The 26,912-nt window shown below is 46.0% G+C and overlaps 1 protein-coding gene across 2 annotated transcripts in view; it reads left to right on the top strand.

The window, feature by feature from the left end:
* APBB1IP (amyloid beta precursor protein binding family B member 1 interacting protein) overlaps nucleotides 1-26,912 on the top strand; it is a 115,300-nt gene that overhangs the window by 87,302 nt on the left and 1,086 nt on the right. Inside the window, exons 10-13 of one of the 2 annotated variants that reach the window (XM_003130751.7) lie at nucleotides 1,531-1,641; nucleotides 15,333-15,431; nucleotides 16,327-16,441; nucleotides 24,084-24,187. In XM_003130751.7, coding sequence (XP_003130799.4) covers nucleotides 1,531-1,641; nucleotides 15,333-15,431; nucleotides 16,327-16,441; nucleotides 24,084-24,187 — 429 coding nt within the window. Of the gene's footprint in view, nucleotides 1-1,530; nucleotides 4,951-6,708; nucleotides 6,887-15,332; nucleotides 15,432-16,326; nucleotides 16,442-24,083; nucleotides 24,188-26,912 lie in introns of those variants that run through there. The other variant, XR_014818010.1, reaches the window with a different exon arrangement.

Below are 26,912 nucleotides of genomic sequence, written 5' to 3'. Positions count from 1 at the left end.
TCCGGAAAACATAAATGAGTGAAATATTCCCCCTGGTGAGAGTGATAAAAGTAATATTGATCATATGCAAATTTCATCAAGAGTGGATAAGAAAAATGAGCACTCTTAGGCATAGACATTTGGAATGTAAGTCACATCAGGGGACAGTTTAGCAAGAGCTATGCAAATGTAAAAGGAAATATCCCTTCAAAGGTCAGCTCCATGTTTGGCAGTCTATCCCACAGAAATATTTGCTTATATGGACAGTATTTTTGTAATAGAAAAATGCTGAAATAACCTCTAGTCATCTAGAGTAGAATGGTTGAATAAATCATTACATCTATACAGTGGAATGCTCTGCAGCTATACAGTGAGTATATGTCTATGTATGTGGATATGTCTGCATATACATACGTATATAAATCTCAACAAAAACATCTGAAAGAATGTCTTCTCTGGAAGAGAGAGTGACATTAGGAAAAAGAGTGTTGATGGAAGATTTTTGTTCTATTATATGTGAAGTAATTTATTTTTAAAATGATGAGTATGTTTTATTTTTATAATTAAAAAAGACTAAAACTTTGAAAATCCAGAAAAAACATAAGAAAAAAGTACAACCAGGTATAAAGGAATAATTGTGCATTGAGATGTAGCAATTCCGTCCTTGTTTAAAAAGTCATTTACTCAGTAAAGAATTATAGAATGTGAGGGGGAAAAAGAGTATTAGAACAAATTTGTAATTGAAGTGTAACCAAATATGTAGATTAGAGGTTGCCATCTTCACAATGCATATTACACTTGGAGGAGAGGGTTCTGTTTCCATAGCAACACTGTCAGCCCTAAAGAGAAGGCATGAAAGGAATCTTTTCTCCGCAGGAAGAAGTGCATGAAGTGTGTGCTAATTTTCTGAGCATCAATTTTACCTCTCATTGTTCATTCTGAGGGAGACTTTCTTCTAAATGCCCAACCATAAAATCCATCACTGACTTAGAATGGCAAAATCCAAAATGAAATGTCTGACGAGGTGCTCAGTCACCTTGTCTGGACCACATCAATAATGACGTCTCAAGGTCAAGGTCAACGAGTCGGCTTTGGGAGTCCACGTGCAAGTGCTGGAACAGCAGTATAATCTTTCGATCCATTTTTGGCCTGGGACACACTCTTTTGCCTTGCATGTACCCTTTCACTTCTTAAAATGTAGGCTTGGCTTTTAGAAAACTAAACATGCTTAAATAAATGACCTGAAATTCTGTGTTATCCTGCTGAAATGTAATCCTTTGTCATGCTATCAAAAACAAACTTGGAGGGTTAAGGATCCAGCATTGCCGTGAGCTGTGGTGTAGGTCGCAGATGCGGCTCGGATCCTGTGTTGCTGTGGCTGTGGCATAGGCCAGCAGCTACAGCTCCGATTCGACCCCTAGCCTGGGAACCTCCATATGCCTTAGGTACAGCCCTAAAAAAAAAATAAAATAAAAACAAACAAATAAACAAAACCTTGAAAAAATATTACCTGTCAACGAGGTTCAGGTTATTTTTTTCCTTCTCTTTCAGACATCTCGGGATCTGGCATGTTTTATACAGTTTGAAAACGTCAATATTTACTATGGGATTCAGTGTAAAATGAAATACAAAGCACCCACTGACTACTGCTTTGTTTTAAAGGTAGGTTATAAGAAGTCCTTTCTTTAGATCTGTAAGCAATTTGAGTCCATGTTTCCTTTGAAGAAAAAAAAAATGTTGGAGTTATTGCTGTGCCACAAAAGGACTGAGGCATCTCTGCAGAGCCAGGGTGCAGTTTCTATCCCTGTCCTGGCACAGTGGGTTAAAGGATCCAGCATTGCCGAAGCTGTGATGTTGGTCACAACTGCAGCTAAGATATGATGCCTCACCCTGGAACTCCATACGCTGCAGGGTGGCCAAAAAAGAAAAAAAAAGTTAAAATTTTATAGAGTTTACTACAAGTATATCATAAGCTTTTTATTTTAAAGCAAAATAGGAAAGAGGCAAACATTTCTACCAGTTCAGATCATTTCCTCCAAAGCCTGTTAATCTGAATCTAAAACTTTCAAGTCAAATCTATCTGAATTTCTTCCTTACTTTCTGAAAATGGAAGCTCTGCATTTTGAACAAATTCTATTTATAATTTTATGGACAAAACAATCACTTTTCAGTTCTTTCTGTATCAGATGCCTGCTCCGTTGTAAGATATTTTTAGAAATTAGAAAGGTGACAAGATTGTCTAGAAAAATAAAGAACATACCAAAAATAGGGGGAAAAAGTCTTCTGAAAATAGCATCACTGGGCCTTAAAACTTTATTAAGGTGTATATTATGGAAAGGCAGTGTGTGTAATCACGTGTCTGATAAGGTTCAGATTAGCACCATATTTGGAAGGCTGGGCAGAGGTAACTTTTATCTGCCAAAGGGAACAACTGACTCCTGTGTGCAGCTATTTATGCTGCTATTCTGGCCATGCCATTGCCTCCAGCACCATAAATTCATTTCCCATCATGGCCCTACACCAGAGAACATGGATTATCTCATTCCATTCAGCCCAGACGCAAGGCTGTATGCAGAATCTCTTTTTTTTCTACAAATATACTTAATGTTTTTAAGGGATTTGTTTATTTGTTTTGCCTTTTAGGGTCGCACCCACGGCATATGGAGGTTCCCAGGCTAAGGGTTGAATTGGAGCTACAGCTGCCGGCCTACACCACAGCCACAGCAACACGGCAACCGAGCGGCATCTGCGACCTACACCACAGCTCACAGAAACGCCAGATCCTTAACCCACTGAGCAGGGCCAGGGATCAACACACAACCTCATGGTTCCTAGTCAGATTCATTTCCACTGCGCCATGACAGGAACTCTGCTTTTAAGTTATTTTTTAATGGAATTATCATTGCTCTACAATGTTTTGCAATTACAGATGTACAATACAGTGATTCACAATTTTTAAAGTTTATACTCCATTTATAGTTATGGTAAAATATTGGCTCCCTTACCGTGTTGTATAATATATCCCTGCAGCTTATTTCATACCTCATAGTTTGTACCTCTTAATTGCCTCCCCTGATATTGCCCCTCCCAGAAATTCCCCCAGAACTTCTTCTCGATGAGGGAGTCAGGGCTCCTCAGTTTCCATCTGGGATGGCAGTCAGGGGAGCAGGTGTTAAAATGAGACCAGGTTCCTGTAGGTCAATCACTAGCACCACCCCTCCAGGAAGACCCCATAATCATGTTTCTGGAAATGCTCCCAGTTGGACTCCAGGTGTGCAGATGTACTCCTGGCAAAGCTGTCACCTCCCCCAAGGAAGTGGGTCAGTCTGTACTATAGGTTTATATCATTTCTGCAAATGACAGACAACACTTAACATTTGCATTCACAGAAAATGTATTCCTTGTCAAGGACCACGTCATTGGCGCTGATCACACTATCCTTTCAGAGGTGCCCACAGTCATGTGCCATTGTCACACACCTGTTACTCCAGGAGTTGGGGATCTCCTAGACCCAACCATTCCCAAAACCCCCTTGGAGCACAGGCAGCCTGGCCATCCCCTTCTACTGCTCTCATTTGTCATTTTAAAATGCAGAAGTTTGGGCGTTCCCTTGCACCACAGCAGGTTAAGATCTGTGTTGTCACTGCAGCAGCTCGAGTCGCTGCTCTGGTGTGGGTTCAATCCGTGGCCCAGGAACATCCACATGCCAGGAGCGGGGCCCCAAAAAAGTATAGCAGTTTGAAGGAAATGCCTTTTCTTTCCTCTCTGAGAATTGTACGTGCAACTGTACGTGCAACTGAAGGAATTACTGCAAAGAGGTCTTATGTGCCACTGATCCAGTTTCTTCTTCATCTGCAGAACCAAGGTACATATCACAACCAGGATATTGATACTGGTCCCACACCCACCTCCTTCCCACTCCCATCCCCTCCTTATCCCCCACCTCTGGCCACCACTAAGCTGTTCTTTATTTCTATCCGTTTGAGAAAAAATGAGTCTTCTCAATGAAAAACAAAAGGCACAGGAGATGTGCTTCATGCAACCCTCAGAAGTCACTAAGAAATAATTTATAGAGACAGAATTTTTACTGTTTTTTTTTTTCTTTCTTTTTAGGGCCGCACCCGTGGCATATGGAGGTTCCCAGGCTAGGGGTCGAATCAGAGCCACCGTTGCCAGCATACACCACACCACAGCAACGCAGGATCCAAGCTGCGTCTGCAACCCATACCACAGCTCATGGCAATGCCACATCCTTAACCCACTGAGCAAGGCCAGGGATCAAACCCACAACCTCATGGTCCTAGTCGAATTCATTTCCACTGTGCCACGACAGAAACTCCTGTTACTGTTTTTTAAAAATTAGAATTTCCTCTCACTCAGATCAGTTGATGGGTTTTTCTTATAACCACACATGTAATAAGTCTACAGAGCTCTGGACTGAGGTCTACAGTCTATTTTTGTGATGTGTTTTCTTGGTCAGATATAATAATTGGGCTCAAGTAATCTTATTTAATAATTTTGACCCCTAAGTGGTCCGTCCCTACATAGTGACCTGTTAGGTACTAGTTACTGTAATTATCAAATAACCATGGTGGAAATGACTGGCTTCATGGAAGACTCAGGATAATGTATGGTTTTCATTGAGACATTCATAGTCCTTTTTCCATCGCTGAACATCTACTTACATCAATAATAATAATAATAATAGCATTGTACTAGCTCATTCAGCCTGACACTCCCCCAGCAGTGCTCAACCAGGGTATTTTGCCACCCAGGCACATTTGGTAATGTCTCGAGACATTTTTTGTTTTGTCTTTTTGCGACTGCACCTGCGTTATGAAAGTTTTCGGGCCATGAGGTCGCATTGCCGCTGCAGCTGAGACCTACATCACAAGCATGGTGACACCGGATCCAAGCCACATCTTCGACCTATGCCACAGCTTGCAGCATTGCCGATCCTCAACCTACTGAGTGAGGCCAGGAATTGAACCCGCATCCTCATGGACACTGTGTCAGGTTCTTAACCTTCTGAGCCACAATGGGAACTCCTGGATTCATTTTTGATTGTCATAACTTGGGGTTGGGGGGCTGTTAGTACTTGAATCTAGTGGATAGAGGCCAGGGGTATTGCTCAGTATCCTCCCGTGCACAGAGCAACCGCCACAGCAAAGGTTCATCTGCCCAAAAATGTCCGCAGTGCTGCCATTGAGAAACCCTGTCCTAGACAAACAGTAGCCCCAGGATAGGGGCTGTGAGGGGATTTAGCCCTCACATTCAACTGACTTGATTCAATGTCTCTTGAATGCTGGCTATTTGTTAGGAACTGTCCCAGGTGCTTGAATACAGAAGTGAACCAAGTATACACTAATTCCTGTCCTTGTGGAGTTTATGTTCAGAGGGAAAGAAATGACAACGGTAAAAAAATTATGTAGGAGTTCCCACTGTGGCACAGTGGGTTAAGAATCTGACTGCAGTGGCTCTGGTCGCTGTGGAGGCATGGGTTTGATCCCCAGTCTGGGGCAGTGGCTTAAAGGATTCCATCTCACCACACATGCAGCAGAGGTAGCAGCTGCAATTGGATTCAGACTCTAGCCTGGGAACTTCCATATGCTGCAGGTGCGGCTGTTAAAAAAAAAAGGAATGAAGGAATGTGATGCCAGGTAATGATAAGGCTGTGGATAACTGTGAGGCAGGGTAGATGCCAGAACCGCACCAGGGCCTCTTTGGATGATGCTCAGGGAAAGGCTCTGAGGCAGCGACATCTGACAAAAGATGTGAGTGGAGGGAGGGAGCAAATTTACCTGGGGAAAGAGCATGCCAGGACCCAGAACAGTAAATGCAAAAGCCCTGGGGTTGGGGCCTGTTTGAGTCAGAAGGAAGAAGAATATGCTGCCTGTTTCAGGTTCCTGCATCCCCTTGTCTGTTCCTGGCATAGAAAGGATTATGAGAACAATGACGAACACATGCATTACATCTATATTGCAGTGATTTAAGCACTTTTCGTGTATTAACGCGTTTAATCCCTTTATCAACCTTATAAGAGCCACAATTCTCCCTCATTTGTAGATGTAGAATCTGGGCAGAGAGACTCCCGGCCAGGAAGTGTGAGTCAGGATGAGAAGCCAGGGCAGGACTGGAGGGTTGGGGGTTGGCGGGTGTTAGGGGGCCCAGAGGCCATTCTCTCGGACACTGTTTGCTAGGATACAGACTCTTTTCTCTGCCTCACCCAGCCCCAACCACCAGCCCCCCCTTGAACTGTGTCTACACTGTTTTCTGTCTGCCCCCATGGCCTTTGTTCGCAATCCTAAGACCTGGGAAATTACCAAAACGGAGGTCCTCCTTTGCACGGAGGTATTCTCATGCACTGCATCTCTGCAGCCCTGCCCGCATCTCTTAGATAGGGAGAAGGCTTTGGAGAGAAGTTCTGAAATGCTGGTCAGTACAGGGTCGTGGGTGGCTGGTTAGAAATACACATTCCAGGGCCCTGACCCATTGAATTGAAACGTTTAAGGATGGGGCCCAGAAATCTTAGTTTTTCCTAAGCACAGTCAAGTTTTGCCCTCAGAGGATTAGAATGTGTCCTAACTGTAAGCGTCAACAGTTGGGGCTTATCAGCTGGTGATGAAATACCTTCAAATGAAAGCTGTCAGGAGTTCCCATTGTGGCTCAGCAGGTTAAGAACCCAACCAGTATCCATGAGGACTTGGTTCAATCCCTGGCCTCACTCAGTGGGTTAAAGATCGGGCATTGCTGTGAGCCTTGGTATAGGTCGCAGACGGGGCTTGGATCATGCGTTACTGAGGCTGTGGTGTAGGCCGGCAGCTGCAGCTCTCATTGGACCCCTAGCCTGGGAACTTCCATATGCCACAGGTGCAGCCCTATTAAAAAAAAAAAAAGAAGAAAGAAAGCTGTCAGAAGGGAGTAAGGGTCCAAACCTATGGCAAGGGTCCGGAAGCCAGAGCAGGGATTTCCAGCAAGAGAAAGAAGAGACCCCCGAACTAGAGGTTCACAGGCTGAGAATTTAGACCCAGTGAGCAGGGTGGGAGCCTGATTTCTGGTGGGGACTTGCAGGTTTGGAACTAGATCCCCAAATCATGGGTTGAACTCTGTGACTCGGGACTCAGGTCATCCTGGACTGGACCAAGAATGGCGATGCTGAGGAGTTCCCGTCGTGGCGCAGTGGTTAACGAATCCGACTAGGAACCACGAGGTTGCGGGTTCGGTCCCTGCCCTTGCTCAGTGGGTTAATGATCCGGTGTTGCCGTGAGCTGTGGTGTAGGTTGCAGACGCGGCTCGGATCCCGCGTTGCTGTGGCCCTGGCATAGGCCGGTGGCTACAGCTCTGATTCGACCCCTAGCGTGGGAACCTCCATATGCCGCAGGAGCGGCCCAAGAAATGGCAAAAAGACAAAAAAAAAAAAAAAAAAAAAAAAAAGAATGGCGATGCTGAGACCCAGGGTAGTGGACCAGAACGTCTGCGTATCCAAGGCCTGCAGCAGAGGGTTGAGGGCCTCCTCGACAGGGGAGAGGGCTCAGAGGTGGAGAAAGAAACAGGCCTGATGATCTGAGAACAGACAAGAATCTAGAACAACCCAAGCAGAACTTGAATTTCCCTTTTCTCAGAAGGACGGTCAGTTCTGTCCTTAAGCCAGTTTCCTTATGGGCAGTTAGTTACCCTGCTCATTTTGCTCTTAGGCTTGCTTCTCAGTTCCTTCCCAAAATATTAGGAATGTTTATTCATTTGCTGAGTAAAAGGGTCTGTCACCTCTTGGAGAACCTAATTTGTTTATGAACTTTTTGGTCACTTATTTCCCTTTCTGTCCACTATAGGGTAAAAAAAGCACAAAAACAAACAAACCCACAAACCTCTTGATATGCAAATATCTCATGAGGGTGAGCAGATTTACAGAACTCAAAGAATTTGTATGTATGTTGCAAAAGGAATTCAGGACTATGGAGAAGTACATTAAGAGATGTGGATTCAGCCAACCTCATATAGAAAGTACGGGGGCATAAAAAATAAAAATAAAGTATTGGCGGGGGTGGGGGTGGGAGGGGTGGATTCCAGGAAGTTCTGAAAAAAGCAAAATTTGAACTTGCTGGCAACTGTTTACATATATCATTTACGTTGTATTAGGTATTATAAGTAACCTAGAGATGATTTAAAGTCTGCAAGAGGCTATGTGTAGGTTATGTGGAAATCCTACACCATTTTGTATAAGGGATTTTGGTATCCACAGGGGTCCTGGAACCAGTCCTTGGCGGATCCCTAGGGATGACTGTATTTCATTTAATCTTTTCAGTAACCCTCCAATGGAGGTATTTTCATCTCTATGTTATCGATGTGGAAACAGAAACTCATAAAGCTTCCTGACCTTGGCCAAGGTTACTCATGCTTATTAGTTACGTAAAGTGTGTTCTCTTGCAAACAAACTCCGTTCCCTTTCTGTCTTACGTTTTTTTAGAACTGAGATTTAGGGTCAGGGTTCTGCGGACTTGACCTTTCTTCTAGTGCTCTCCAGAGAGGTTCCCATCCGGGGCTCATCCTGTCCCGCTAAGTCATTCATTTCTGGTTCTTGAGTCCGCTTTATGCGGACCAGCTCTGGCTCCTGCATTCACAGGAGATTTTTGCCACTCTTCCCCGACTTCCGTTCAGCTCAACCTTCTACTGCATTCCCAGACGTCTTCTACCTTCTTCTCAGAGGGTCTCTCATCGGCTGACCCCTCACTCAGCACACCTGGCCTTCTACTTAACGAAGACAGGAGAGGACAGGATGGAGTTGCCCTTGATGACTCTAAGCTCACCTAACCCAGTAGCAGTCCTTCCCACTCTCTGTCTGAGGAAGAGGCCCCGCCTCCGCACTGCCCCACCAGGATCACACCCCTGGTGACTCCCTCTGCTTCTCCACCATCAGCCTCTCTCCAGAGGATTCTTCTTGAGCCACAAACACATTCACACATCCCTTGGTTCGGTTGCTCCTGGCCACTTCCCTGGGTGGGCTCTCCCCACCCCTTCAGGCAACACGCCGGCCTCTGCCTTCCCTCTCAGACGAATTGAAAAGGCAGTACGTCCTCCACGCGTGTCCTCCACGTCCATTCTGTCTCCGTAGCGCCTTCATTCAAAAGTACTTCTAGGGCTGCCGCCCCGTGAACAAAACAAAGACCTCCGGCTTTGTGCAGCTCACCCGCCCCCAGGCTCCTCCCCCCACCTCTGCTGAAACTGTTACAGTGCTTTTTCCAGTCCCCGGGGCTTCTGGTCCTCTTGGCATCGTTTGCATTGGTGAAAACATTCTTATCTTTGAATCTTCAGCCCGGACCCCTCTCTGTCCATCTGCTCCTGCTCCATTTCTGCGGCTCCTCCTCCTCCCACCCAGGGACCTGTATTGGTTCTCAGCAGACTCCTGCTCTCTCTGAGAGATCACATTCGCAGCCACAGCTCCAGAGAGTGTCTGTGTGCTGCTAACTCCCAGCCTGTTAGAAAGAAGATTCTCACCTTCTTTCCTGGTCCCTAACCTGTCCGATGGTGGTTTCAACCCTCTCTCCCTTCATTCTGTAGTCTCTCTCAAGATGAACAGCCATCGCCCACTGCAGCAGTTTCAGAAGGCTATTGTAACCAAGTACCACCAACTGGGTGGCTTCAAACAACAGAAATTTATTCCCTCATGTTTCAGGAAGCCAGAGGTTCAAAACCCAAGTGTCGGCAGCGTTGCTTCCTTCTGGAGGGCTCTGAGGGAGAATCTGCCTCTCTCCTAGCTTCTGGCAGTTTCTAACAGTCCTCAGCGCTGCTCAGCTCACAGCTGCACCTCCAATCTCTGCCTCCACCATCACATGGCAATCTTCTCTTTGTGTCTGTGTTCCTTCTCCTCTTCTTACAAGGACACCAGTCCACTGGGATTAGGGACCACTTTGGTCAAGTATGACCTCTCCCTGGAGTTCCTGTTGTGGCTCAGTGGGTATCCCTGAGGATGGGGGTTCAATCCCTGGCCTTGCTCAGAGGGTTAAGGATCTCGCATTGTGGTGAGCTGTGGTGTAGGTCACAGACAAGCCTCGGATCCCATGTTGCTGTGACTGTGGCGTAGACCGGCAGCTGTAGCTCCAGTTCCGCCCCTAGCCTGGGAACTTCCAAATGCTACCAGTGCAGCCCCCCCCCCAAAAAATTGGTGTGACCTCACCCTAACTTGACTACATCTGCAACAATCCTCTTTCCAAATAAGGTCACCTTCAAAGTCCCAGGCATTAGGACTTCAGCGCATCTTTGGAGAGGATGCATTGAAAACCGTAGTACCCACCTCCTTGTCCAAACTATAAATACAGAAATCGTCCTTGAAGCCCCTGTTCTTCCCTCTCTGGTCCAATCCATCCTCAAGTTCTTCTGGTTTTCATTAGCGACGTCTGTCATCCAGCCCTCTCTTGGCCTGTCCTTCCTCCTCCCTCCATGGCCCCCTTCCACACAGCTGCTCTGCTGCCTGGACTACCTGCTGTTCTAAACGTCTGATGGCCTCACTGCCGAGGGGACAGTGTCCAGATGCTGTTTGGACACAAGGTCCTTGACCCTGGCTCCTCTGCAGCTTCTTTGCTGCCTCTCCTTTCCATGGCTCCCAGGTCTTGGCCATACAGAATTTCTGTACATTCCTCAAATATGTTATAATGTGGCTCCTCCAAAGAGGCTTTCTGTGTTTTCAGACGTTCACTGTGAACTTGACCATGTCATAGAATGATCTTACGTTTGTTGCCATTTATCTCCTCCAGCGCCATCCAGCCACTGTTCCCTAAGTCCAAAGTGAGGCTTTCTTCCTCACCTCTCTCCACCGAGGGACTGGTATATTGCTGAGCACCCAGCGGTATCTGTTGAATGCAGAGCCCCTGGATTCTTGTTACGGTTCTGCCACTGCCTTTGGCCTTGGATAAATGGTTTGACCTCTCTGGTTTCCCGTGTGTAAACTCAGAGGACCTATAAGATCCCTTTGAACAGTAACAGTCGGCAGTTGCCCCGACCTCTGTGTACAGCACAGTATGTCCTACAGGAACTTCCCTCTTTCTGTGGTCAGGAGCAACCACAGCAATGGTGAAAGAATTTGGCCAATGGCATAGAGCCACCATTTTTCCCTATGCCCCTTTGCAAGTCTTTTTTCAGCAGGAGGCTCAAGGGAGTAAACCCCTTGTTAAGGTCCCAAGACATGACAAGAGGACAAGCATAGGGACTGCTGTATGATGTCCTGGGAACTTGGAGGATTCCTGCCCTAACTACAGGGCAGAAGGGAGCCTCGGACCCACTAGGCAGGTCGTCTTAGAGTCATAAAATCTGAGGATCACAAGAGACCTTCAAGGTCATGTGACGCTAATTCTCCTGTATACAACCCTAGTACCTGCAAGAGGTAAGGAATTCGGTGACGCACCCTACTCACATTGGAGAGAATGAACCAAGGTCTGTACATCGATCTCCTCATAGAAGAAGCTGTTGGTGGAACTCAAGGTCCAGAGTGCTTGCCTCTCCTGTGTGCTCAACAGCCGTTATGTTAAGGGAAGGACCACATTGTACTCTATTTGGATAAAGAACATACTTTAAAAATCATGTACCGGAGTTCCCATGGTGGCTCAGTGGTAATGAACCCCACCAGTATCTGTGAGGATGCAGATTTGATCCCTGGCCTTGCTCAGTGGGTTAAGGATCTGTCTTTGCTATGAGCTGTGGTGTGGGTCACAGACACGGCCTGGATCTAGAATTGTTGTGGCTGTGGTGTAGGCCGGCAGCTGCAGCTCTGATTCAACCCCTGGCCTGGGAACTTCCATATGCCGCAGGTGTAGCCCTAAAAAGACCCCCCCCAAAAAAAAAGAAGAAGAAAGAAAGAAATCATTTACTGTACTAAGTGGATCCCTGTACTCCAAGAGTTGCTTTCTGCATTTTCTTACAAATACAAGATGATGTACAGCCTGCTCCTGGAACCCGGCTTTCACACGACATGATATGCACTGCAAAACAAAGACATGCAAATATACCAAGCCCAAGGTAACCTCAGGTTTTTAAATTCCTAGAGGGGGAAAAATAATAGCTGCTTTCTTTTTTTCCTTTCTTTTTTTTTTTTTTTTACCATACATGCAGCATGTGGAAGTTCCTGGGGCCAGGGATCAAACCTGAACCACAGCAGTGACCCATGCCACTGCAGTGACCACACCAGATCCTTAACCCACTCTGCCACAAAGGAACTCCCATAGCTGCTTTTGAAGAACAATTACAAATATCAGGTTGCTGGAGAGACCCATGCTTTGCTTCTCTGACACGACAGTGAGAACAGGAAGGCAGTTGGAAGTCAGGAAGCTGTGTTTCTGGTGCAAAAAGACAAAGCCTTTGGTTTGGCTTTGTGGGTTTTCCTGTTGATGCAAGTGCTGCAGGCATTTCCCATGCAGGGACTGTGTCCTCAGTTTAGGTTAGGGTATATCTCATCCGTGTGACCTGCCCATCAATGTAACAAATCCTTTTTTGCTCTTGGGCCACTTTATCTGAATTGATAGTCTTAATTTTAAAGGATTATTATTGGGGAAGCATTTGCAAATCATCCAAAGAGGAGTAACATTTCCAAAAATAAAATCTAACATTCGGAATTAATGAGGAAGCACTGAACCCCAGTAAGGAAATGGGCAGTATTTGCTACCACCTTCTGGCCAGAATGGAAAACTACAGATAACATTCAGGAGCCCAATGTGGAGGCGTCATTGTGGGAGGGAAACTTTAGGACCTAAATAGGAACCAATTGGTCCAGTGACACTGATCAAATTCTGAAGGCCAGAGGACCTAAATAAAGGAAATGGTATAGTTAGAGATAAAGGTAAAAACACACACTTTCCTCAATTGTCCAAAAAGAACAGTTCTTCATAATTTCTGAATTTTTCAGTGGTACCTTTAAAGTTTGGAATTTTGTCCTAACTGTATAATATAAATACATAAATTCCAGGTCATGGGAAAAGAGACCTCAAGGTTCTCCTGGGCCATAGGGTAAAATATACAGTGACCTCTCTGAGCCTGTTTTCTCTTTTGAAAAACCAAAAACTGCTAACTTTTCATCAAGCTCTTAGAGTCTCTGTGGGTCTTATTATCCTTGCCAGGCAAAAACAGCCCTACCCCCGCTCTTGCTGGCCAGGCCATTAGAAAGATCAGCATGGTGATAAGTCTAGATGCTGCTTCTCAGATTCAAACTGAAGTTCAAAGGCAGAACACCCTTGCTTGAGATCAGCTTTGAAAAGGGTCATTTCGGAGTTCCCGTCGTGGCGCAGTGGTTAACGAATCCGACTAGGAACCATGAGGTTGCAGGTTCGGTCCCTGGCCTTGCTCAGTGGGTTAACGATCTGGCGTTGCCATGAGCTGTGGTGTAGGTTGCAGACACGGTTCGGATCCCGCGTTGCTGTGGCTCTGGCTAGGCCGGTGGCTACAGCTCCGATTCAACCCCTAGCCTGGGAACCTCCATATGCCGCGGGAGCGGCCCAAGAAATAGCAACAACAACAACAACAAAACAACAACAAAAAAAAGACAAAAGACAAAAAAAAAAAAAAAAAGAAAAAAGAAAAGGGTCATTTCCCTGAAGGTCAGTGATTCAGCTGAAAGCAAATCACTCTCAGGTCCATGCAGGACCCTGAAGGAGAAACTGGACAGCCTCGCCTCTTCCCTGCCCACCGAGATGGCTTCCGACTCCCTTGTGGCCCCACCACCAACAATGCTTTTCCCAGCAGGATTATCTGCCGCCTCTGAGAAATGGAGGCCAAAGAAAGAGGTGGCCATGCACACGCGTGTGCACACACACACACGTACACACTCACGATAGTTGGTAGTTATTGTTTTATATAATAATGTTTACTAAAAATTATAATGACCCAGGAAAATTCACCTGGCACACAGCTTAGGACCTAGATTTGGTTGCCTACCCTCACCATTTGGCCCAAGGATTCTGGCAGGACAGGAAACCTTGTGCTTGTTTATTTCCTCCAACAATGATTTCCACCTCTGGACTGGAACACTGACCACACACCAGGCTACGTGCTGAGCACTGGGAGGTCTTCAGCAGTGAACAACAGACATGGTCCCAACTTCACGGAGGACACAGTCTGTCAGAGACAGACATAAAACAGACACTGCAGGAGTTCCCATTGTGACTCAGTGGGTTGAGGACCTGATGTTGTCTCTGTGAGGGTGTGGGTTCAATTCCTGGACACTCTCAGTGGGTTAAGGATGCAAGCTGTTGTGTAGGTCGAAGAGGCAGCTGGGATGTGGCTGTTACTGTGGCTGTAGAATGCAGCCCCTAGCCTGGGAACTCCCATATGCCGCAGATGCGACCAACAAAAGAAAAAAAGAAATGGCAAGGGCAGAAGATTCAGAAAGAGGAGTGTATGGGTTCTGTGTGACCAGAGACCTGTACCTCTCCTTGCCCATCGTGCCTGCCCACATCCCTGCTCTCCTTGCCCGGGAGCTCCTGGAAGACCTGGATGATCCCTGGTGCAGCACCCAGCTCATTGCCATTTAAGGTTACACAGAAATATTCCTTCCCGGGGCCATCCATCTCCAAAATGGCCCACTCGAGTAGGAGATGACAATTAAGACAGGGCAAGACCCTGAATTCCTGGTAGCAGACTGGAGTCCCCAAAGCATTAATTCCTTGACATAATAAGAATGCTCTCAGGTAAGTTCCTTTATCTGATGAACGGGGAAACAACTCAGATTTCTTGCAGGGCCAGAGACATGATAGATGTGAAGGCTTTCAAACAACCAGAAAGCAGGAATAAAGATGATTATTGATAATACAGTAAAAGTGCCTATTGATAGGGAGTTACTGCTTGTGGCGCAGGTTCGATCCCTGACCAGGGAACTTCTGCATGTTGAGGGCACGGCCAAAAAAAGTGCTTAAGATAAATCATGTCACAGATCTCTCAAATTCTTTCTAAACTTAGCCTCTGTACAAAAGTACCCCTCTTCCAAATCCTAAAATTGTTGTCAGTGATTCTGGCCACCATCTCAGGAAATCTCATACCCTGTTAGAGTTTTTTAAATGTTTTTAAAAGGTGCTAGTCAGGAGTTCCCATCATGGCTCAGCGGAAACAAATCTGACTAGCATCCATAAGGATGCAGGTTCAATCCCTGGCTTCTTGCAGTGGGTTAAGGAGCCGGTGTTGCATGAGCTGTGGTATAGGTTGCAGATGCGGCTCGGATCTGGTGTTGCTGTGGCTGTGGCAGCTGTAGCTCTGATTTGACTCCTAGCCTGGGACCCTCCATATGCCGTGGGTGCAGCCCTAAAAAGACCAAAAAAAAAAAAAAAAAAAGCTAACGAGTGAAGAGTTTATAAACAGTCTTTGAAATGACTCTTTCCTAGCATCCCCAGATTCAGAAGGAGTCCCAGTATATCAGGTATCTCTGCTGTGATGACGCGAGGACGCTGAATCAGTGGGTCATGGGCATCAGGATCGCCAAGGTGAGAGTGCATTCGGACTCACCCCCCTTTTTTTAATTGTATGGGAGTATAGTTGCTTTACAGTGTCATTTTAATTTCTGCTGTACAGCAGAGTGATTCAGTTAGACATATATATATATATATATATATATATATATATATATATATACACACACACATACACATTGTTTTTCATCTTCTTTTCCATTTTGGTTTATCACAGGATTTTGATTATAGTTCCCTGTGCTAGACAGCAGGACCTTGTTTATCCATCCTATAGGTACTAGTTTGCATCTGCTGATCCCAAACCCCCAATCCTTCACTTCCCCGCCCTCTTGGCACCCACAGATCTGTTCTCTATGCCTGTGGACTCACCCTAGTGGCTTCCTGACCTGGGTCGAGTCCTTGTGCTGCTGGGAAACAATTGATCCACTTGTGCTCAGTCAATGCCATTAATAGGTCACTGCCACAGATATGACCTCGTTTATATGCCCATTGGTTTTTTTTAAGTGGGTGAGAGTGTGCGACACATGGACCTGTCCAGTGTACTTTCACATGAGCCAGCTCAGAGATTTCTTCATGAAGAGCTTTGCAAGGGCAGTGTGTAGTCACGACACTCAGATGTAATCTACAGAAGAATTACATAAAGTCATCCCACTGCTTGGCTAGGCTCTCCTCTAATAGAGAGGTCAAAGTATGACCCGACTTTGCTAACCTGGAAAATTACTCAACACATGAAAACACGATCTGTGGGGTTTTTATTGAAATACTTTTACTAAAAAAAAAAATCTCAGGAAAGGAGTACAAAGAGTAAGTAGTCACGAAGTCTTTTCTTCCCTCAATTTGTAGATTGCATTTGAGTGCAGAATTGGGATAAATGGACTACTCTGTTGCTTCTTTTGTGTTCTCTCCCTAGTATGGAAAGACGCTCTATGATAACTATCAGAAGGCCATGGCAAGGGCAGGGCTGGCCTCTCGGTGGACCAACCTGGGCACTGTCAACGCAGCCGCACCAGCCCCACCTTCCACAGGTACTGAGTAGGGGAAAGATTCTGACACCTGCTCAAAGCTCGGAGCTCGTGTTCAAACTTATCTAATGCATCCGATGAAAACACATCTTTGTAGACACTGACCAGAATATGTTCTCCTGATGATCAAGCTTAAGATTCTCGCCACCCCCCCACCCTGCAACACACACACACATACCCGTATCTATTTCTTTGTAAGTGACTTAGCAAAACTCTGGCCCAGTTTTCATGATTTACTTGTGGACAGGATGGCGATAACCAGTTTAGGGTGAGCCTGTAGGGAGCTCTGTTTCATCAGAGTACAAATGGATGTCTGGGCGTTCCCGTCGTGGCTCAGTGGTAACGAACCTGACTAGTACCCATGAGGACTCGGGGTCAATCCCTGGCCTCGATAACTGGGTTAAAGGATCCGGCAATGTTGTGATCTGTGGCATAGGTAACAGGCGAGACTCAGGTCCCAAGTTGCTGTGGCATAGGCTGGCAGCTATAGCTCTAATTCGACCCCCTAGCCTGGGAACTTGCTGCTGGTGCTGCCCTAAAAAAACAAACAAAAAAAATATGATGCCCATCAGAGGTTCCATTAGTGCTTAGCAGGCTGCCCCCGCCCAGGGTGAGAGCAGTCCTTGGTGTTCTGCCTCAGTAACGTCCTGGCTTGAGTGTCTACCCAGTCCTGGACATCACATGTTAATGGTAACATAATGGCTACTTGTTTTTCTTTTTTGGCTGCCCTTTGGCTCATGGAGCTCCTGGACCAGGGATCAGACCCAAGCTGCAGTTGTGACCTACGCTGCAGTTACAGCAGTGCCGTATCCTTTAACCCACTGTGCTGGACCAGGGATCAAACCTGTGTCCTGGTGCTGCAGAGACCCCACTGATCCCGTCATGCCACAGCAGGAACTCCAGCTTGTTTGTATATTTAAGAGGGAAAGAAAGACACTGATGGGTGGAATGGGTACCATGCACTGTTTTACATATAATTTATAGAGTCTGTATATTATATCTGGTCCTTACAACAACCCATACCCAGGCATAAATGATTATCCTGACTCCACAGTTGAGAAAACTGAACCCGGTAGAAGTAGCACCTAGTATCTTCTCAGTGATAGAGCTATAACTCAAACACATCAACTTTCTGATACATAATGGTTGAAAAAACCTGAACCATTTATGGCTGGTGATTTAATCAATTATGCCTTTTAATGAAACCCTGATGAAAACTCTAGACACCGAAGCTTGGGGGAGCTTCCTGGTTGGTGCACAAGTCAAGGCACCAGGTGGGTGACGTTCCCTGACCCCACAGGGAAAGGGCACGGAGGCTCCATGTCCAGGGTCCACCCGACTTTGTCTTGTGTGGGTCCTTTATAATAAAACACTAATCATCAAGTACAGAGCTTTCCTGAGTTCTGTGAGCCATCCTGGTGAGTTATTGAGCCCAAGGGGTTATGGGAACGTCTCAGGTTATAGAGGGCTGGTCGGAAGTGGCAGATGGCTGGCTGCCTGAGGTGGAGGCAGCCTTGTACAGGGTGTGCCTTACATCTGTGGAGTCTGATGCCAGCTCCTGGAGGCGTCAGGACTGAATTCTGGTCCACCCACCTGAGGTGGAAACAGAGCGAGCCTCTGGCCTTAGCTCGACCAGTATGTGTATGTGTCAGAGGTCACTGGGGATTTGGGGATGCTGTGACGTGCACTTATGATAGGGCACCTGCTGAGCCTCTGACCAGGACTGAATTTGGTCCACCCACCTGAGGTGGAAACAGAGCGAGCCTCTGGCCTTAGCTCGACCAGTATGTGTATGTGTCAGAGGTCACTGGGGATGCTGTGACGTGCACTTATGATAGGGCACCTGCCGAGCTCTACCAGGTAAAGGCATCCTTCTCGTGAGGTTCCCAAGAGAAGGAGATTGTACAGACGCAGGAATCATGGCAAACAGAATGCCACGTTCCACCAGCAGAGCTGGTGTTCATAACCCAGTTCAAGGCTATCCGGTAGAACAAGCTAGAGCATGTGGTTTCAACTCATAGTCTGAAATGGGCATGTCTAGCCCCTTAGTCTCAGTCTTAATGCCATCCCTGGCCAGAGGCAGCTATAACACCAGAGAGTTAATGGAAAAGAAGAAAAGTTAATGGAAAAGAAGAAAAGTTAATGGAAAAGAAGAAAAGAAGGGAGGTGGGAGGACAGAAGGGAGTGAACAGAATAGCCCGGTCGTGACTCTACCCAGCATGAAGCTAGTAAACGTTGAGGCTGGGAGTGAGGCTTCTCCTGGGCAGAGAGAGGGGTTGGGACATCCTTGCCCCATGGGGGGTTCTACATAAATAGACTCATTGATTCCATCTCAACCCTGTCGCCCTCCACCACAGCAAGCCCTGGATACCGCCCATGGATCTTACTGTGTTTCTCCAGACAAGTGGTTCTCAACCACAGGAGGCCTGAACCCCCAGGAGGATTCGACAGTGTCTGGAAACATTTTGGTTGTTGTGCTTTGGGGGAGTGCTTGCATCATCTCACAGGTTGATGGGATGTTGCCAGTCCTCAAGCACAGGGCAGCCCCAAACAACAAAGAAGTTTCCAGTCCCAAATGTCAGCAAAGTTGAGAAAGCCTGTCCCAGTCAGTGGGATCTCCTAGTTTCCCTAATTGTTTCAGGCATCCTTCACTCTCCTCAGATTTACAACCTCCAGCCACTTCACTCACAGCCGAAAATGTGCTACCATCAATTTCCCACCAACAAACACAACAACTTGCCTGCATCCACACACATCCCAGCCTGTGGCCAGTTCCTCTGTGTATGCTCTGGTCCCTAGATCCTGCCCCAGCTTGTACTGGAGTGCTGCCTTCCAGCCCAGATGTGACAACTGGAGTCAGCTCAGACCCCGCAGGCTAAGGGCACAGTCCCAACGAGACTGCCCTTTCTTTGGATGCCAGCCACCCTGCGGGGTCCCCAGGACACCCCCACTTTTGACCTACGAATCTGGGGGTTCCAACAACCCCATTAGGTTGACTCACAGAACTCAGGAAAGTGCTGTGTTACAATGTTGTATAAAGGATACAAGTCAGGACCAGACGAAGGAAGAGGCACACGCAGGGGGGGCTCTGAGAGTGTCCCCAAGGCAGAGCTTGTGTGTCCTCTCCCTGTGGGATCAGAGTGCATCCCCCTCCCAGCACGGGGATATACGGACTACCAGGAGGTGTCTGTCAGTCCAGAGTTTTTATTGGGATTTCATTTCATCAGCATGATTTTTTTTTTCTTTTTTGGCCACCCAGTGGCTTATGGAGTTAGCAGGCCAGGGATCAGATCCGAGTGCAGTTGCAGCCTATGCCACAGCTGCCACAAGCCGGATCCTTTAACACACTGTGCTGGCTGGGGAACCAAACTAGCATCCTGGTGCTGCAGAGACGCCGCCAATCCCATTGTGTCACAACTGGAACTCCTCATTGGCATGACGGATTCCATGATTGATCGCATCGCTGGCCATGTGATTGAACTCAATCTCTGTCCCTGTTCTCTACCCAGATGTTGGCCTGGCTCCAAGCCTCAACCCTCTGATCACATGTTTGGTCTTCTCAAACCAGCCCCCAACCTGCTCTGTTTATGTAAGCTCAGATTGCTCCTAGGGGCTCATGAATAATAAGGACACTCCAGGGAGTTCCCTTCATGGCACAGCAGAAATGAATCTGACTAGTATTCATGAGGACTTGGGTTCAAGCCCTGGCCTTGCTCAGTGGGTGAGGAATCCGGTGTTGCCCTGAGCTATGGTGTAGGTCGAAGATTCGGCTCAGATCCCGAGTTGCTCTAGCTGTGGTGTGGTCCGGCAACTGTAACTCCAATTTGACCCCAGCCTGGGAACTTCCATATGCCATGGATTCAGCCCTAAAAAAGCAAAAAAAATAAAAATAAAAAATTGAAAAAATAAGGACACTCCAGTTGCTTAGGAAATATCAAGTTCTGTCTGAGGAGCCCAGGACAGAAACCAGACAGATGCATTATTATATATCACTTTCTACTTTCTCTCCTGCTCTACTGTGTCCTTCTCATCACCATTGCTCCCTTCTTCAAAGAAACAAATTGAATTGAAAACCTAGGGAGTTCCCTTGTGGCAGCAAGTTAAGGATCTGGTGTTGTCATTGCAGCGGCTCAGGTTGCTACTGTGACACGGGTTTGATCCCTGACCTGGGAACTTCCACAGGCCAAGGTTGAAGCAAAAACAAAAAACAAAAAGCAAAACAAAACCAAAAAAATGAAAACCTTCCTACAGCTCCTGCTCCCACTCCAGCTCCCCACACCCCTCTCCACCTTCTGCCCCACCTGACATGCAAACTATTCCAAAGGGTGGACCATATTTGCTGTCTCCATTTTTCCACTTGTCACTCTTCAACCCATACTCGTCAGCCTTCTTCCTCCACAACCCCAGGAAAATGCTCCTACTAATCTCACCAGGGGCCTCTGCATTGCTAAATCAAACGTCTGTAAAGGATTGACCTTTCAGCAACCCCAGCACAACTGACCACTCCTCCTTGAAACAGCATCCTCTGTTGGCTTTCCAAATACCACACACCCCAAGCCCGCCCACCAACTTTTTACCTCCTCTAGTAACCCTTCTTCTTCTTCCTCCCCACTTCACATTACCCAAGGCCCAGTCAATCCTAGCCCTGTTCTCATGTTACACTATCTCCTAGGTGAGCTAATCCACTCCCAGCACTGTCTGTGCTGGCCACTTAACACCACTCAAATCACGTCCAGGATTCTCTGTTGATCTTCAAACCCGTGTGTCCAATTGTCTACTCCATAGCTTCAGGTGGATCCATCGCAGACCCCTCAAACTCAACACCTGCAAAACTGAGCCCATCCTCTTACCCTCCCAACTGGCTCCCCCGAATTGTCTTCTGTTTCCACAAATAGCGTTGTCATCTGCCCAACTGCTCCTGCAGGAATCATGCAAGAAAAGCTCACTCACCTACAGGTCCAGTCACTCCTAAATCCTCTTGATTTTACCTTCTAAATATTGGTCAAATCTGTCGATGCCTGTTCATCTCCATTGCCGTCAGATCCAAGCCACCACTGATGCCAGAAAGATGTTACAGGAATCTGGGTTCTTGTTCATGGAGCCAAAGAATGAACTTTGCATACACACAGGCAATAAGCAAGCAAAGTCTTTATTACAGAAAAGCAAACAGCTCCCAGAACAGCTGGGAGGGGGAAGAAGAGCCCCCCTCTCTATTGTCTTATAAGGGTTTTTATCCCTTAAAGATGGGGGTTACCAACGTGAGGTCCAGAAAGATGTGGTTTTCTCCCATTGGCCTTGCCCAGTTACCTATATCAGTCATTGTCCAGTAGGGGTCTTAGGGGTGGACATGTCCTGTAAGTCTCATGGTTTCTTTGCCCTTTTCTTCCTGTAGACTGAGTCACGGTTAGAGATTAATGTCCATCTTGGAATTCCCATCGTGGCGCAGTGGTTAACGAATCCGACTAGGAACCATGAGGTTGTGGGTTTGGTCCCTGCCCTTGCTCAGTGGGTTAACGATCCGGCGTTGCCATGAGCTGTGGTGTAGGTTGCAGACGCGGCTCGGATCCCGCGTTGCTGTGGCTCTGGCATAGGCCGGTGGCTGCAGCTCTGATTCGACCCCTAGCCTGGGAACCTCCATATGCCGCGGGAGCGGCCCAAAGAAATAGCAAAAAGACACACACACACACACACACAGATTAATGTCCATCTGAACGTAGGGACATTCCCTATAGTAAACAAGGCTGTGGCACTATTACTCCCTAGAGCCCTTAAGCCACAAATGTTAATCAATAGCCATATCAAAGAAGGCATCGAAGCCCGTGCTCCTATAGTTGGCCTTATGGAGTGATGCTCTGGTCCTCCAGACACTTCCCACTGCTCTCAGATTAAGGCCCCATCCTTAGCAAAGCCAACCAAACCTGCATAAAATAAGCCTTGCCCATCTCTCCAGCCTCTTTCCCCACCCCTCTCTTCCTCTTCCTGCCACAAAGCCCATTTGTTTTTCCTACTTTTTCAAAGCCACAAGCACCATCCTTTCTTAAGGGCTTCAGGGATGCTCTTCCTTCTGTTTTAAGATGCTCTTATTGCTGAGCCATTTATTTTGTAGACTATCCCTCCATTTGCATGTGCAGTGTTTCCTCATAATCCATCTTGGGTAACCGTCAGGGGCAGGAATAGGCCCCCTGCTATGCTCTTCTCAGGGTATCGCAGTGGGGGGCCTAGGGTGTCTGTTTCCCCTCGTTGGAAGTATTCATTCTGACCGCTTGGTCAACATGTGCAATTTCTCTCGTGCACATTTTCCATTTTGTACTTAATAATTTGCACAGAGGTACTTGGACACTGGAAGTATCCAGTTCCTCATCAGACTTTCCCTTCTTCTCAGTCTCCCGAAGTCCTTAATAATAACCTTCTTTGAGTGCTCCTGTCGATTCCTGGGTTTCTTAAAATAGCAGGAAAGTATCTGAAGCAGCAAGTAAACAGTCGTTGCATAAATATTTGGCAGAAGAGCTGCTTCTGAGCAGAGCTAAGGCAGCCTCAGATTCACTCAGGGAAGAGGCCTCGTGTCAGCGGCTGGGGGGCAGTTCAGTCGTGGGAGAAGCAGCTGGGGTGTGGCGAGCTGGCCAGGTCCCGCCCTGGAAGGAGCCAGGGAGGTCTTCTGTCTGGCTTTGTCAAAGCTGTGAAAACCTCGTCTAGGCACGCTTTTTTTGTGTATGAAAGGGCAAATAAAAAGGTAAGAAAGGAAGTATATGTCAGGACTTTCTGGGGAAGAAACAGTCTAATTCCAGGCCATATTGGGACACATTTTGCCCAGTCCCCTCTGTCTATTACTTTTGTACCCAAAGTACTTTGTTTTGTTTTGTTTTGTTGTCGCCCGGAGGCACACGGAGGTCCCAGGATCAGATCCGAGCTGCAGTTGTGACCTATGCCACAGCTGTGACAAGGCCAGATCCTTAACCACTGTGCCAGACCGGCGATCGAACCTGCGTCCCTGTGCTCCAGAGATGCTGCTGAGCCCATTGCACCACAGCAGGAACTCCCCAAAGTACTTTTTGTTGAGGAGCGTGTTTAAAAGTTGTTCCTCTACACACCCATGGTATGAAACTGGATACAGCCTTTTAGAAGAATCCTCAATATCAAGACTTCTTTTAAAAAGGAGGTTTTCCAGTTTCATTCTCCAATTGCCAAAAAGTCTTTAAAAGCTGCTTTTCCCATGACTGAACTGCCTCCCGGTCTCCTTTTCTCGAGGACCCTAGTTAATCCAGATTTAAAGCATTCACTTCCCTGAACCTTTTGCTGAGCCTCATGAAGTATTGTCCTGATATCTCAGGTTTTCTTTTGTAAGCGCTGTGTACCTGCGAATCTTTTTGCTTTGGAGATATAAACTGCTTTGTCTTTTCAGATTCTTTCAAGAATGTTGAAAATATCTTGCCCACTCTTCTTCTTTTTTTAAATTGAAGTGTAGTTGATTTACAATATGTGTTATATTTTTTTTTCAGATTAGTTTCCATTATAGGTTATTACCAGACACTGAATACCGTTCCCTGTGCTGTACAGTAAATTCTTATTGCTTACCTACTTATGTTTGTAGCTGTTCATCTCTTACTACTGATTTATCCCTTCTTCCTGTCTCTCTTCCTTCCCCTAGGACTTCAAACAAGCACCACTCAGGCCAATGGTCAGATCCCCCAGGCGGCACCTTCTCTGACTACTGTTCTTGGAGAAGCCCAGAGACATGTTGAAACTACCAAGGTAAGACCAGGGAGTACCTGACCCACTTGGATCATCTGTCACCCGTAAGCCCAAATTCTAAGCCATTTGCTATGTTCTAATAACTGCTCTTTTGAAAAGAGAACATAGAGTTCCAGCAACTTGAAAGACAGTATAATTTCATTTAGATAATTGCTTTATATACATATATTTTTATCTTCAAATTACATAGGCTAGAATGGAAAATTGAAGCACACAGCTTCAAGAAAAATGGAAGAATTTGTTTTTAATGCTAAGGATTGGCTTAATGATTTTAATTTAGATATATTTTTTTGACTGACCAGATTTTCTTGGTTTAGTCCAGCCGTTTTAGTACTCTCTGCAAGTGGCACCTGCATTTTAAGCCCTTGGGATTTTATTTTTTATGAATAAATTAGAGCGACCTGTTAGAAGCATTTTATTAAATGCTAACAGGTTCCCACTATAACTTGTGCATTTTGTATTTTTCTGTTAATGTTCTACATACATTCTCAGAGTGATGGAGAAGAAAACACATTTAAAAATAATAGTCAAATTATGGAGTTCCTGTCATGGCTCAGTGGTTAATGAACCTAACTAGTATCCATGAACACGCAGGTTCGATACCTGGCCTCACTCAGTGTGTTAAGGATCTGGTGTTGCCATGAGCTGTGGTGTAAGTCGCAGATGTGGCTCGGATCCTGCATTGCTGTGGCTGTGGCGTAGGCCAGCAGCTACTGCTCTGATTTGACCGCTCGCCTGGGAACCTCCATATGCTGTGGGTGCGGCCCTAAAATAATAATAATAATAGTTAATAATAGTAATAGCCAAATTGGTATAATGTTCTCCATAACTTTTTTTTTCAGTAGAGGAGACTAATGAAGATTCATTTAAATCAATCTAAAAATTATAGCTAAAAGTTACAGTCTAGTTACTAGTCCTGTTGGTAACATCTCTGTTGACTATACAATTTCCATTGAATATTTCCCCTGTGTGATTCAAAATAATCCTAAATGTACCTTCAGTAGTTTTCCACCTCTTTCTTCCCTTTCATTCTGTTCATCAGCCAGTGATGGAAACAATTAATCCTATATTTATCGAACTTAAAAATTTTGAAAATTATGGTAGACCATTAAAAGCCACACTTCTCTAATATTCTGGGTAGCTTCTCAAGTCTGACAATCTTATCATGCAGCGTACCTTCAGCAATTATTATTTTCATGGTTTCCATAATTTCAATTGAAGAGAAACATTTTGAAATGCTGAAAGCAATAAAAGTTCCCCAGAAAAAGAAGTCACTTATGTGTGAACACCAATTTCCAAACTGCCTGTTCAGAAACCTTTTAAAAATACATCATCAGTTAATTGTTTTTTTAATGGCTGCATCCACGGAATATGGAAGTTCCAATTCCAGTTCCAATAAGGAAGTTCCAGGGATCTAACCCAAACCTTCACAGTGACCTGAGCCATGGCAGAATCAAAAGAAATTTTGTTGGGGGGGGAGGGAGCTTCTAAATTTAATCTTCAGTGGTAAGGGGTTATTAAGCAAAATGAGAAATAAGAAAGCATGATAAAATGTAAATTGCAGTGATAATTGTCACTAAAACAAAGGGATTCAATTCAGCCCCCTGAAACTCCTGAGGGAGTTGCACTATATAAATACAATTTATTATCATCTGTTCCACTATTGGCACATGAAGGGCTGAGCCTCTGTTAGCCTTTGGCCAAGTTTGGTGTTTTGGTTTCTACCGGTAGCACATGCGTCATAATTTTCATTTTCAGCACCCATTCATATATTTATCTCATGTGATCTCATTACATTTAAGACATAGAAAATAATGGAGATTATCATATTCGTTTTATACGTGAGTAGTCAGCTGACTTTCACACACTTACGAAAAAGTCAATCTAAGACTATAGACCTGGTGTGCTGATTCCTGGTCCACCCACCTCCACCCTGGAAGCTGCCTTGTAACTGGCTCCTCCCTAGCCTGCTGTCCTGGGAAAATGTTCTCAGCACGCAGTAAGGAAACTGTGATGTAAGAGGAAGCCGAACAGTCCCTTGCCAGGACGTAGCCCCCTGTGCTCAGCTTTGCATAAAGATTACCTGTGGACCAGAGAGAAATATTTGTTTTCTTTCTCCCTTCCATCTTTGTGCTGATCAAAGTAGGATATTTAAGCCAAGAGATTTGGAGAGGGTGGGGCAGCTCCCTAGCCAACCTTTCTGACCCTGAGGGTATAGTACAGAAGGAAAATAATTTCAGACCCCCGTCCTGACAACTGGGCATCACAACCAGCTCAACTCAGATCAAGAAAAATGTTACATCTGTGTATGCCCAGGACACCTTGGTGGCCTGTCTTGGAAACCAAGGCGTGAATGGAAACTCCAGGAAAGCCATTTTGTTTCTATTTGAAGTTGCTTTTAGCTGACTGAGGTAGCCCCACAACTAGCTCCGCTTTGTTTGTTTTGTTTTGTTTTGTTTGTTTTTTGTCTGAGCCTGGCCTGTGAAAGTTCCTGGGGCAAGGCTCCATCCCACATCACAGCAGGGACCCAAGCCACTGCAGTGACAGTGGTGGATCCTTAACCTTCCCTACCTCCTGAAAAGAAGAGTATGTTCACTTCCAAGACTAAAGCTCTTCTTTAAAGATACTGGTAACTCCTCTACAGGAGTGTTCCCAGGAGATATATGTATAATCAAAAAATAACACCTTCTTGAACAAGGCAGAGTCTTCCACTTACAGAAGACAT

This window comes from Sus scrofa, chromosome 10 (genome assembly GCF_054392235.1).
Source record: "Sus scrofa isolate SSC_HxYL_T2T_F1_AM1 chromosome 10, Sscrofa_HxYL_maternal_Yorkshire_Landrace_v2.0, whole genome shotgun sequence".
NCBI lineage: Eukaryota > Metazoa > Chordata > Mammalia > Artiodactyla > Suidae > Sus > Sus scrofa.
This window is presented reverse-complemented; position numbering and strand designations above follow the sequence as displayed.